This window comes from Pteropus vampyrus, unplaced genomic scaffold, assembly GCF_000151845.1.
Source record: "Pteropus vampyrus isolate Shadow unplaced genomic scaffold, Pvam_2.0 Scaffold48, whole genome shotgun sequence".
Taxonomy (NCBI): Eukaryota; Metazoa; Chordata; class Mammalia; order Chiroptera; family Pteropodidae; genus Pteropus; species Pteropus vampyrus.
Window position 1 is genome coordinate 4,292,441 of NW_011888829.1, and position 14,270 is coordinate 4,306,710.

Consider the following 14,270-nt stretch of genomic DNA (forward strand, 5'->3'; position numbering starts at 1 on the left):
AATAAGAAGGAAAGGTAAGAGTTGTTTATGATACACATTGTCAAAGATAAAGCAAGACACTAAAGTGGTAAGGAAAGATTTTTATCAGTAAATAAGTACTGCAATAGGGAAGAGAGTCCACTGTGAACAGAACTCTGCTTGGACAGAAGTGACTGGGTGTTTTAAAGGGATAATGAGGGAATGGATGAGTGAGGTCTTAGGGAAGTAAAAAATTGGGGAGGGGGGAAGCTTAGTGTAAATACAATTAGGCCTGCTGTGTCTGCTACTTGGCAATTATGGAAGTTAAATTCTAACCTCCTACAGAGACTGGGAGACAGGGACCTATCCTTAGGTATTGGCTGGAACAAATGGTGAAAAAAGAAATTTTAAACAGCTTTAAGTGTTATCGAGCAGAAACTTTAAGAATGACTAGGGCCATATTAGGGATGTGGTCTTGAGCTATTAGAAACCATGTCTGTGTTTGTTCAAGTCTTTACAGATGAAGGTTGAGGCCTAGTCAGGAAGAGGACTCAGGAACCTGGCTAGAGTTCGGTCAAGGAGAGAACTGTCACCAATTTTCTGGTTTTAGTGATGGGGTATCATTCATAGAGATAGGGAAGTCTAGGGGACAATTAGGTTTAAAAATCTAGAGGAGACTAAATCCTATTTTGAACATGTTAAGTTTGAGACATTCAAATGGATAAGAAATTAAATATAGGAATGGGTCACATAGAAGTCTGGGCTAGAGCTATAAATCAAGAACTGTCAGCATGAGCTAATTCAAAGATCACACACATGGGAGTTAAAGTGATGGAGACTCTAGGACTTACCTAACAAATCCCTCTTTGAGATTTGGTTCTAGAAGTATGTCATCATTAGGTGTACGGGCGTATTTCTAATGGTCACAAAGTAAAATGAACAAAATAACAATCATTTTGCTGTTAAGTATTTGAAAATTTTTCTTTTGATTTGAAATCTATCTCTATTTGCTATTTCTAAATGATAGCTCCTCCCCAAATTACATTTATTGAACACCGTTGTTATTACATTTTATACGTGTGGAAAACTGAACAGAGAAGAATTAAGTAACTTGCCTGAGGTGACACAAAGTTGTTAAGGGTTGGGTCCTGTTTTGAAAACTAAGCAATCTGGTTCCAGAGTCTGTGTTCTAAACCCTTATACTTTATGGCAACAAGCCTATAGTAAAGTAGTTTGGTTTATTTATTTAATGGACTTTAACTGTATCATAGTTCCAATAAGCATTTTTATTGGATCTCACTATGCTCAGGTGTGCACATCTGGATCATTAAGGTTGAGGCACAGTTTGCCTGGTGGCTATGCCTCAAGGTATTACAGCCAAATTCTAGGAAGAGTAGACTGGCTTCACTAGAAAGATCCCGAAGTTTCAAACTCTTTAAAACAAATGAACACAAAATTTTAAAAATGCAATTGTACAGAACAGTCAGGTTTGCTCTGCTCTGTAGCATCACACTGAAGTCCTAGTTCTGGGTATCATTTGCTGTCAGAGAAATGAAGTTTTCCGTCCACAGAACATTATACATCATATTGGCACACTAGATTCACACAGTTGTCACAATACTAAAGAGTTCTTTGAGCGCAGGAATTATTTCATCTCTCTTAACTATATCCTAGTAGAGTTAAAAGGGATGCTTGATATACGAGGAAGAAAGGCAAAGAGAGGGAAGAAGGAGAAAGGGGGCGAGAGGGAAAGAAAAGAAGGGAATTCAAACAGTAACACTGGACTCTTTGAGGTGAGAATGATGCCCTCCAAGTTTGTTTTTAAGTTTTTTCCTATTTATGGCGTGCAGAAACATTCTGATCCCATCTAACATACTCTAACTCTCCCTTCACTCACTTTCTGCCCTCCGGGTCCCTTCTCACTGGCCTCCCAGTCCCGCCCACTGCTCCCCCGCCCGTCAGCCCGCCTGTCAAGCCACTGCGCACTGCGCCTGCGCACACAGGCTGCTCCTCCCGCGGGCCCTCGGGGCGGGGTCCCGAGAGGAGAAGGGAAGAGGAAGTTGGGGGAGGGTCCTAGCTGGGAGTGAACCGGAAGTGTAAACCCTCCTACTTCTTCTCGACCAGGCGGAACCTGTTCGGCTGGGCCCGGTGGCCGCAAGAGAACTTTCTCCCGCCCCAACGGTCTCAGCGGCCAACTGCCCCGCCCGCCTGGCAGCCTCCCCCGCCTTCTCCTCTCCGGCTCCGTGCGGCGGCCCTGTCTCCTTCTTGCCTGGCGATATCCGCTTGCTGCTGCCACCGCCACCTCGTCTTCTGCCCGGCCAGCCGGCCTGCCCCGCTGCAGTGATGTGCGACAAGGAGTTCATGTGGGCCCTGAAAAACGGAGACTTGGACGAGGTGAAAGACTATGTGGCCAAGGTAAGCGGCGACGAGTCGAGTGGAGTAGGCGAGAGCGCAGAGGTGGGATGGAGATGAGGCTGAGGAAGCTGATGAGCTGGGCTGGCGAGGGGGTGGGGCGGTGGGGGAGAGGCGTCTTGAATGGAGGTGGCATCAAGGGGAGAGGAGAGTCAGGGATCATCTGAACTGAGAGAAGGGTCCGGATACCTTGGTCGCGTTGTGTCAGGTCACTGCTGTGTTGGTACAGCCAGGCTCTTGCTTCTTGACCCATTGGGGGAAGGAAGGGGAAGGGAGGTACCGGCTCTTTTGAGTCACTTCTGAGCCCTGATCCTTTGAGTTAGGCCCTCTTCTACGCCAGAGTTACTTAAATCTTTTGGGATGAAATGATTCTCCATTTTGAACCTGCCCATTAGTGAATGAGGTGACCTGAGTGATTAGAATCAGAGGAACTTTTTTTATTAACTGTGGGCCGTTAATGAATTTAATGTTCGTGGACCGTGAAGAAGAGTACCCAAAATAGTAATAGTTTAAAAGAAACTTCACTGCGGGATTCTTAACTTTGGGTGTGGCCTTTTTCCTCTCCCGCACTACAGCAAAAACATAACTTGCTTCAAAGTGGTAAGCTTGTCAGTTAGCATCTGGGAGTGTTTAAGTTATCTGAGTAGTTTTCAAACAAATGGTAAGTTACTTCATCTTTCTCCTTGATTCCATCTGAAATGCTTACACTTGTAATCAGTAGTAATGCAGTTTAGTCAGTATATTTGAGGATGAAATCATGAAGACAGCTGATCTCAAAACTAAACTCAAAATATAAAACCGAATCCACATGTTTGTGGATTGGTAAAATTCCATGCTGGCCTGCTTTCGGACCCTGAAACTGCCTTTTGTAATTATGAGAGAACTTACATGTTATTTTGATATGATAAACCTAAAAAGGAATCTTCTAAAACAGAAGTATAACTTTATGACATAACCATGGAGTGCATATTGCTCACCAAAAAGTGTGAGAACCCAATCTAGATTTTAGGTCTTCAAAGTGTATGAACACCAGTATGGTGCTGTGTTTATGTTTCAGAGATCTGTGTTAGGAAGCAAATAAGCAAAAGCAGAGTTTCTTAAAACTTGTAGGATTGTGCAAGGCAAACTAATAGTTTTTACTCTGTTTAATTCCATTACATGCAGACTTTTTGCATGCAAATTATTTGCTTAGTTGTTATTTGCAGTGGATTTTTAGGGCACTGTTCACTGCCTTCTCTGCTAGTTAACAGTCTGAAACCTGACTTACTAGATGTTTCGATGTAAGATTAAAGGGAAGAAATGACTTGCAGCACTTCAATCCGTGGTACACATCCCAGTGATTGGACACAGTATGATTGGACACAGTAGTACTGGAAGTTAGTGGGTTTTTGTTTTTCTGTGATTGTGGAAACTTGAAATACGAAAAGTTGACAAATACTGAGCTTACAAAAATAACACAATTTATGTAGTGTCTTGCCAGTACATTATTTTATATCATCCTTTCCAGTCTTGTGCAGTACTTTCATTAGTCCCATAGGTACTTAAAAAAAAAATCCAAAATTACAGAGATAACAAAGGATGAAGCCAGAACTAAACTGCTGACTCTGAAACAGACTCTGACTTCTCAATGGAGTCTCTCACAATCTAACATGTAATTGTGAAAGTATACCAACATTTCTAGTAAGACATTCCCAGGTCCACATCCAGACAGAGAAATTATATGTAAAGAGTTCTCAATCACACAAAACATTCATGTAGAAATATGTGCCCAGAACAATGAATTAATTTGTTTTCACTTAGTTTTTAAGTTAGGACATTATGTTCGGTTTGATTTTGTTTTTTTATGTCACTACCATAGTGCCTACTCTCATTAACAAAAAAAGATGTGAACGAAAACAAGGATAGACATTCAAAGAGACATGTCTCTTCCAGGCCTCTATATCAAGTTAAAGGAAGTATTGAGAACTGGTTTATCCAAAAAGGTTTGACTGTAATGTAATCCTATGAACAGATCATTGAGCTCTTTCCTTTCTTCATTTTTATTGAGTAACTTGAGCCTCTTAAAATGTCTTTTTTTAATGAAAATTAACAACAACAAGAAAAACAAAAGAAAAACTAGCATTCCAGTTTTTATTACTGAGCTCTCTTATTATGTCTATTCACATCTCAAGTCCTTAGAACAGTTTCTTCTGCTCAGCAGCCATCTTCCCTGCCTGTTCATTGACTCACCTTTTTCATCCAGCAATTTTTGAACTATTTTTTTGAGTTCATATAATGTGCATTTATCTAAGTAAGTGTGCACAAAGAAAGTGCATGAAGACACATTTGGACTTGTTTAGTTTTTCTTCTAAGGAGTGAGAGTCTTTAAAATATTCTAGCCTGTAGTCCTATGAAGATCACTCACGTTGTTAACATAAAAGAATAGACTCGTAGGTGAAGCATTTTGGTATTCTTTTTTTAAATTAATATTAAAAAATAATTGTACTTTTCTACCTGCTTCTGACTTCTGCACAGAAATCTGAAGTATGGATAGGCATCAATTATCAGTTTGGGGTAAGTTTTTAAACTCTTAAAAATCAGTTCAAAGTTCCCAAACCATTGAAAATTGTATGGTTCTAAATGGAAAAAGCAGCATATAAAGAAAAATTTAGATTACTTCGTATTAAATGTTCACCTGTAACGTTAAAACAATATCTGAAATAGTTTGGCTTCTTGACTGACCTAAAGGCTATATTTAGTTAGTTTTAACATTTTTATTGGGCACCTTTCAGGTCCCAAGCACTTTGCTAGATCTGGTACGATCGTGAAGAAGTTAGACAATGCTTGAGAAACTTAAGCATCTATATTCAGCAGACCTACGTGAAAAAGCTTTCATACTTTTAAAGTAGTATGCAAATTATAAGTAACACCTCGCAAAATTCAGTTTGTCCAATTGGAAAAGTGAAAGACAATCAATAAGATATTCATGAGCAGTGATAGTAGATATTCATAGCTTAATTTTCAAGCTGTATGCTTCCTCTGGATGACATTATTTTTGCCTTTGTCTCTTGTTTTTGCCTTGATGTTAATTTCTCCCACTGGAGTTAATTCAGCCCTCATCTGAGCTCCAGACTGCCTAATGGTTAGCTCTGTTCAGATAAATTCCAAACTGTACTCATATTTTCTTCTCTAAAACTATTTCTATTCCTGTTGCCTCCAATGCAACCCAACCATTTGCCCAAACTAGAAATTGGGGAATTTTCTACCTTCTTAGTCTCTCTCATTTACTTACTCTTCATTCTCATTGCTACTATAGATTAGTTATTGCTTCTCTCCCACCCGGACTATGTTTTCCTCGACTATAGTTTTCCCCTCCATCCTTGTCACCGTGCACATCTTAGCTGGAGGGATCATGCTGTAATATGAATCCGAGCGTGTTAATCTTTTCAACTAACCTCCCTCACTCCTCTTAGAATACTTTTGTCATTCTCCTTTATTTATTTTAAAAAATGGTCAACTCCTCCTTGATTTGGCATACTTGGCCATTATGATCTGGCCTGTGCCTGTCTTTCTAAACTCACCTCTCTGCCTGCGCACTCTGCTCCAGACCCTGCCATGCTGTTTCTTTCTTGTACAACTTTCCATGTGCTTTGTCATCCTCCTTGTCCAAGTCTGCTCACCTCAATCCCTAACTCCCAACCTGGTGAGCTCCTATTTATCCTCTTAGCTTAAATATCTCCTCTTCCGGAAAAACATTTTGATTTCAGATGGAGTGCTGCTGCTTTTACGGTTTCACTTGTCAAATTTCTGTTTCGTTTATATTTATCAAATTATCTGTTTTTAATTAGGATCTGAGCCTCTAGAGGGTAGATGCTATATATATTTTCCATCTTGTATCCTCAGTATAGTGCCAAGGAATTTCACACATTGAAAGCATACGTTCCAAATAAATTCTTTTTATTAGCTACAGTTACAATATAGTTCATTAGTTATATAAAGACATTTAGCATTGAGAGGATGGCTTCTATTGCCAGGTACTATAAAGCACTCTGTTAACATTTTTACGTAAGTTTTCACTTGCTTTTTACCACGGCATTTCAATATAGATAATGGTATTCCCATTTCAAGGATGAGGAAACTGAAGCTTGGAGAAGTTAAGTAACTTAACAAGGTCACAAAGTAAGTAGCACAACTGGGATTCAAACCCAGAGCGCTCTGAATCTGCAGCCCACATATTTTTCACCGTATCAGTCAGCCTTGAAATGGTTATCTGGTTTCTTAGCTCACAGTAAGCTAGAATCAGCACGTGGAGAAAATGAGAAAGGAGCTGGTAAGAGACAGGGACAAGTTATCTCTGATTATGAATAAAGAATAGAAAAAATGGCTACAATTTTTAAAAATAATGTAACAATTTGAAAATAGCATAGAGACAACAGCTCTATAAACTAAATCTCATCAGAGGCTATCTTGATTCAAGGTGTGTCCATAAAGAGACTATTCGATAGCTTATGGAAACTTCTTTGTATTTATAGTCCACATAATCTTATGTTGTAATTAATGTTTATAATTATGATCCCGTGTAGCACAGAAAAAGTCAAATTGTGTCCGTTTGCCTTAGGAAGAAACAAAAGTATTGCGATTTCTATTCAGAATGGTTTAAATTAAATAGCACTTTTTTTCCATACAGTATGCTCTCAAAATTTTATATGTTCGAGCTCTGTGATGCTGTGTACAGGTATAACATCACTTATCGCATCAACCCATAAGCATAAACTAATTTTAGAGATTTTAGAGATGAAGAGACCAAAGCAAAGGTTAAATAACTTGCCCAAGGTCATGAGGCCCTTGAATAATGAGTAGTGAGGCTGAGATTTTAACCCAGTCTGTGACTTCAAAGCCCCTGCTATTACACTTCATACCATTCACCTTTATTACTCAATAATGCTACATAACTCAGGGGATACTATATTATTGAGTATATAAGTGTGAAAAATAATGACATCTGGATGGAATTTATCCATCGAGACTACTTAGAGGTGAGCTTTGCAGTCGATTTTGAGGGTCCAGCTCTCTTAGAGATGAGGGTTTCTGAGTCGAATTGATAAGTCCCATATAATTTCCAGTAGGTCTGATATACATACTCCTTTACTTGTGCTTCTGTTTCACTTGCTGTGAAATACTATACATCAGGTGTCTAACTTCCCCTTTCTCTGTGGTTTCCTTTCCCTCTCCAGCCCCCATTCTGATTACGTCTGCCTTTGACACTCTGGTAGGTTTAAGAAGCCACGGTGGTACACCCAGTGAGAGGATAGGATCTCTTGAACCCGAGAAAAGTTATCAACTCTAATCTTTTAGAAATTGTAAGACTTAATTGGGATCCCTTTTCACTTCCGAATAAAAAAGGTTCATTTAAAAAAGGTTCTGATTCAGTCTCTCTTGCAATTATTTTATGTGGTTTTCTCTTTTTTTCTTTTTTAAAATTACTAGTTTCTTATCATAAAAACTTTTCACTGTGTTATGCCTTTCTACAGCAGGGCTGATGACCCAGTCAGCTTGTATATCAGCTTGTTTATCAGCTTGTATAAGATATATGTGCCCTCAATAGATACAGAAAGTTTAGTATGGATACTTTTCTTTCTATTAGTCTTTTATTTCTTCGAATAGAATATAAAGGAAGATGTGCATGCTATATGTAGTGTTTCGCTTTGAGATTTTTAAACTATCTTTACACTAGTGCAGACGAGTGTAATAAAACCGATTTCAATTATACAATAATATATGCTTATTTTTTTTAGAAGATAAAGCTGCATTAAATAAAATAAAGTAAAACAAAGTGTCCCATTGGCTATTCCCCCTACCCAGGTGGTAGATATCTTTCTTTAAAATATAAAACTTATTACGTATTTTTAAGGAGAAGTATAAAAAAGATAAAAATTGGCCCATGATTCTACCATCTAGATAACCTTTATTAACTTTAAAAAGTGAAATTAAATTATTTCAGGTACAAGTTAGAAAAGGCAACCAATGTGACTCCCTTCTCCCATCCTTGTGAACAAAGCAGCCATTCTTAACAGATTCACATAATTAATTTCAGGAAAACATTGCAAATTCACTTCCTCATCCATTTTCCCACTTAAAAAAAATTCTGTGCACTCTTCTGCACTTTGCTTTTTTAAATTCCTTGATAATTCATCTTAGGTTCCACATTGAAATTTATTCATATGCCCCACCTTTTTTTAAAATGGTACATGATGTACCATTTTGAGGGTATACCGTAATTTAACTAATGCTCTACGGTAAACAATTTTTTATTTTTGTAATTAATGCTGTAGTGATTACCTTTATATATATTCCTCAACAACTTTGAGACTGCATTACCTTCCTGATGAGTTTTATCAGCTGAGGCTCATATCGGCAGTGGGTGAGACTGATCACTCCCTTGCAACGTCTGAAGAACTGGGCATCATCAGAATTGTTAATTTTTGCTATTTTATAGGTGGAAAATAATGTGTTGTTTCTATTTGCATTTCTTGAATAAGGAGATTATCTTATTAAAACTTTATTAGCATTTGTATTCTTTTCCCCAGATTTCTTTTTTTTATAATTTGTTCATTATTCTCTTAGGCAGTTGGTTGTTTCTTATTTGTATGGATTCTGTACAAATTAAGGGAATTTTTGTCATATATTTTGCAAAAATTTTTCCCAGTTTATCACTCGTCTTCATCTATTTTGTTGTTTTTGTTCTACAACAACTTTACCCTCAATGTGGTTAAATATGTCACTTTTTCCCCCTTTGGTGAGATGGGTTTTTGTGTCCCATTTACAGAGACCTATTTCTTCTAAGATTATAAATAAATTTTGCTCTTCTAGAATTTCTTGGGGTTTTTTTGTTTTGTTTTTTGCATTTTAAGCATTTAATCCTTCTGTTATTTATTTCGAAGTAAGGCATGAGATAGGAATATAGTTTGTGTATTTGTTTTTTTAACAGTTTCCACACCATTTATTAAATACTTCCTCTTTACCTACTAATCTGAATTTTATCTTTATCATAAACAGAATTCCCATATGTATTTGGGTTTCTTACTCTTTTTCTGTCCATACTAAATTGTTTTAATGATCATAGCTTCATAATATGTTTCAGTTTGGAATAGAGCCACTTTCCCTCTGATACTCTCTTTAGAATTTTCGAAGGTGGTTCCTTTAAAGTTTTTTCCTTTTTCTGTTGTCTCAGAAAAAAAATATGAGGATTCTTTGGACCTACCTCACATTTAACCCATATGTCTTCATAAGCATTTAACTTCTTTTCTGGAATGCTGGCATCATGCGATCTGAAGAACATAATGCATTAGGTTTTAATTGTTTTTGAAATATCTTAGGCTAGGAGGATATGGTGCAGTACGGGACTATTCTATATCAAAGTATTTGAAACAACGAGATGTGCTTAGGTAATCAAATCATAGCAGAATTGATCATTAAGAGTTGTTTTATAGTATTACATTAAAGACCACCTTGTAATGAGAAATATTGCTGAAAGTAATTTTTTTGTGACTATCTTTACTACAGTTGACCCATGAGCAGTGTGAGGTTTATGGTCATCGACCTCCGTGCAGTCAAAAATCCATGTATAACTTTCCATTCGCCCAAATTTAACTACTGTCATCCTTTGGTATCTGCAGGATTTGGTTCTAAGACTGCCTTCCTCCGCAGATACCAAAATCTATGGATGCTCAAATCCATTATATAAAGTGGCATACATCAATGTATACAGTTAGCCCTCCACATCAGCAGATTACCAGCTTTAGATCAAAAATACTGTTTCTGATCCACAGTTGGTTTAATTCCTAGATGTGAAACCCAGGGAGATGGAGGGTTGACCATATATTGAAAAAATTTGCAAAAGAGCAGACATGCATAGTTCAAGGGTCAACTGTATGTAGATAGTTCTGATGCTTAGAAACTTGATTTTTTTTAAGTCAGCATAACATTACAAGGGTGGAGAGAAACTGATTCCTAAAATCAGTGAGAGAAGAAATCAAAACATAAGCTGACCCCCAAAACTGAATGGGCAAAATGTCATGTTACCTTAAAGTTCCAGAGGCCCATACAGTAATATGTATAAATGCAACCTCAGGCTTCAAGAAAAGTTTGTATTTGGTCTACATTTCTCTCATTTAAGCCAGAGGCATGCATGATATATTTTGGAAAGATGTCTATTTGCTTATATAAAATAACGTTTTAATACTTGGGTCAAAACTTGGCCATTGGAAAATTAAATTCCCCCCCCCCAAAAAGTTGCAGATAATAAACTTTTTACCCATAATATAATTGAAGCTACAACACTGTCCTTTGGGAATTTGAAAGTACATTATTGGTGAAACCACAGCGTAGTGTTTAAATATTGGCTTTGGAATTAAACCCTGCAACTCTGGCCCTCTTACTAACTGGATTACTCTAGGTGAGATAGTTAACAGCTCAGAGCTTGATTTTCCTCATTTGGGAAAAGTTAGGGTAATTATAATACCTACTTTATATGTATAAACTGTGTACCATTTTCCTTGGTAGCTTGTGGTGAATGCTAATGTTAGCCATTGTTACTGATAATAACCATAAATTTGTTTAGAGGCAAAACTGCTTAACGACCATCCAGCTCACTTATATTGTAGATGAAGAGAAATTAGATATTAAAGGCTTGACCAGGATCATACTGCTAATTAGGATTAGGACTTAAATTCAGTTTTTCCACTACACTATAGTGTTTTCTAATGAAATATTTTATGCTGGCTATTACCTCTGTTGGAATATTCTTTTTTGCCCCATCTACTTTGTAAATTTTTGCTTATATTTAAAGTTTCATTCTACATAGCATTCCCTGACTGTGCAGTTAATCCCTCATTTATGCCAACGTGGTATCTGATGTAGAACTTTCCTATTGTGTTTATGCTCTAGTGTAGAGTTGCTTGAGAGCTGTGGGCTCCTGGCTTGACTGGCAAGTCACTGGACTTGAATTTGAAAACCAGAGGCTTAATAAACTCAAATATGTGGACTAAGTCTTTTTTTACTACTTAGATATATGAATAGTAACTCTCAAACTTGAGAACTGATACTCCCCCTACCAAATATTTCTTCTGCAGGTCTTGATTGAAAATACAGTGTTTGTAGTGGGGCATTTGTCTTTTGTAGGGGTGGGGTTTCCCAGCATTCTCTTCTTGTGTTTGAGGAGTTCCTGGTGTGAATCTTGGTGAAATCCTGGTTCCCACCACCACAAAAGCCAGAAAGGACAAATAAATTGCTTTTTCCTGCCCATACTTAGGAAATGGGCCCTTAACCCAAGCATGGCTAGTTGGATGCTTTTGTCTGGAGGTGATAGACTCAGGCACAGTAAAAGATGTAGAGGCAGCAGTAAAACATTGTTTCTATAAACTGAAGTAGTAGTGTGCCCATTGTAACATCTCTTCTGTACCCAGGTGGTTCTTGTGACAGATTTTGATTTTATTTCTTTCACACCTCCTTGATTCCTGAGCTTTTACTCCGCTTGGTTCTTCAGCCTTCCCAGCAAATCTGAGAGCTACTTTTAACATCTTTTTAATGCATTACATTTCTGTTAATCAGTATGACTTGGCTTCTGTTCTTGCAATTGAGAACCCCATATTAATTTTTACCTGCCTGTCTCCCCTGTTGTGCTGTGAACTTTTTGAAGATAGAAATTATCTTTGTATTTCCAGTATTTATCACATTGTCTCTTAACTGCCATATAATTTAGTTCAATTTGGGTTTAATTGGTATTTCTAGGAATTAACGCTTTTGTTGTTTTTAAAGTTTTACCATATACTTTTTTGTTATAGATGTTCTTAGTAAAAATGATGTTCCTTCATTTTCTCTTTTGGAAATAGCTATAAGTTTTCAAACTCTATTGTTTTAAAGTCAGTGAACTTCATCCAACTTTTCCACACTGCTACAGTAGTTTTGGAATGCTGTTTTGACAATAGTTGTATAAATATTAATGCCGGCTTCCACTTGTAATGTCATTACCATCGTTTTAGAATTTCAGTTTAGAATTTTTTAAACCACACAGTCTCAGTAGAAGTAAAGGTAGTTTTTATGCCGTTCCCATGTGAAGAATAAAGTCACCGGTGCTTTTTCATTGTTATTAATGAACAAATATCAAAACCTTTACTTAATGCCACATTACTTATAATAATATAAAAAAGCATGCAGACCATCAAACCAATAAAATTGAAAGCTTTCTAGCTGCAAACTAAATCTGTGGAAAATACCCTTATTATTTGTTCTTTTAAAGCCCTCTATAGAAGAGTATGCTTTCACTTTAGATTCCAGTAGACCTGAGTCTGACTCTGAACCCTACCATTTATTAACCTGGTCAAGTTATTTAATTTAAACCTCGGCTTTCTCATCTGCAAATAGGAATTATAAAAGTACCCAATTCATATATTTTAATCTGATTTTCAGAAGAGATAGTAAATGTAAAATCCACAAAGCAGTGCCTACCACATTGGAACTATATTCACCGTTTGTGTTGTTTTTATGTAGGTCCTTTCCTAAGAAATGAGTAGTTGTGATTAGAGACTATGGCTTTGTAAACCATGTCTACTGTTGTGCAAAAGCAGTCATCGATGCTACATAAACAAATGAGCATGTCTATGTTCCAGTAAAAATTTACAGAAACAGGCTGCAGGCTGAATTTGGCCAGTGGGTGTTTGCTCACGTTGTTTACATAACATTGAAGTTGCAAAAACTGGGTCGTCTAATAAACTAGATTTAATTTCGTTTCCCCGAGAGTTTTTGAGATCTAAAATAATTTAAATGTATGATGAAATATAAAACTTATTTTAGGGATCAGCATTTCCAAAAATATGATTCAGAAATGTTTATGGTTGAAAGATATTGAACTGTAAGGAAAAGCAAGGCATGGAAAGCCATATGTAGATGGGGGAAGAGAGAGATTGAATGAAATTCTCTAAAAGAGAAAGCATAGGATCTCTGCAGTAAATTTCAGCCTTACACAAGAGGCCTAGAATATACTGAAAATTAGGAATTATTACTTGTAATTATGCAAACAGAAACTAATTTAGATCCTTAAACTGAAAAGAATTTCTACAAAATCTTGTCAGCTGTCAAAGGTCTTTCACCAACAGTGTTCCAGAATTTTTCTCTCCCAAGCCCTAGTGCCAGTCCTATGACCTGGCTTGATTTCCAACTCCAGAAGTGAAAGAGAAGGCAGTTAGCACAGTTTTCACTGGTTCATTCATAATTCATTCAGCAAATATCAATTGAGCACCTGCAGTGCCTGCCACTGTATTCAATAGCGATGGAAATACAATAATGAATAATTCTTCTGAGAATGAGTTTTCTTTGGAAGGTTCAGTTAAAAGGACATATATAGGAAAGATAAATAAGATGATTGTATGGGTTCTGAATAAAGTATTTCTCTATTTAATGCATGACATATGAATACAACTTAGAAAGCAGCTATACAAATGTGTCGAGAAAACATATAGCTATATAAAAAGAATAGACTGTCTTAAGATCCAAGAAAAAGTCATATTTGATTGCAGTATAGAGGAGAATCAACACCAAATCAAACATCAAATTCAAAATGGAAGATAATGGGAACAGAATGCTTTCTCTTTGAGTACCTACTCCTTGCCACGTATGGTCCTCATAATAAATTAATATACATATAGATATGCATATCATGTAATCCTCACAACTACCCTGGTAGGCTTTCTCTCTATTCTGTAGTTAGGGAAATGGAAATTAAGAAACTTGCCTGACATCCTACAGCTAAGAAGTGAAAAGACAGGATTTGATCTGACTCATTCCAAAAGAATATTTTTCCCATCATTTGCATTGATTTGTTTCAGAACTACCAGTAAAATACATAGATGAAAAAAATTTGAAGA

The 14,270-nt window shown here is 36.9% G+C and overlaps 1 protein-coding gene across 1 annotated transcript in view; it reads left to right on the plus strand.

Moving 5' to 3' along the window:
* Positions 1–1,976: 1,976 nt before the first annotated feature.
* MTPN (myotrophin) overlaps positions 1,977–14,270 on the plus strand; it is a 57,172-nt gene continuing 44,878 nt past the window's right edge. The window contains exon 1 of the mRNA XM_011359506.2: positions 1,977–2,373. Coding sequence (XP_011357808.1) covers positions 2,302–2,373 — 72 coding nt within the window. The 5' untranslated portion in view covers positions 1,977–2,301. The remainder of the gene's footprint in view (positions 2,374–14,270) is intronic.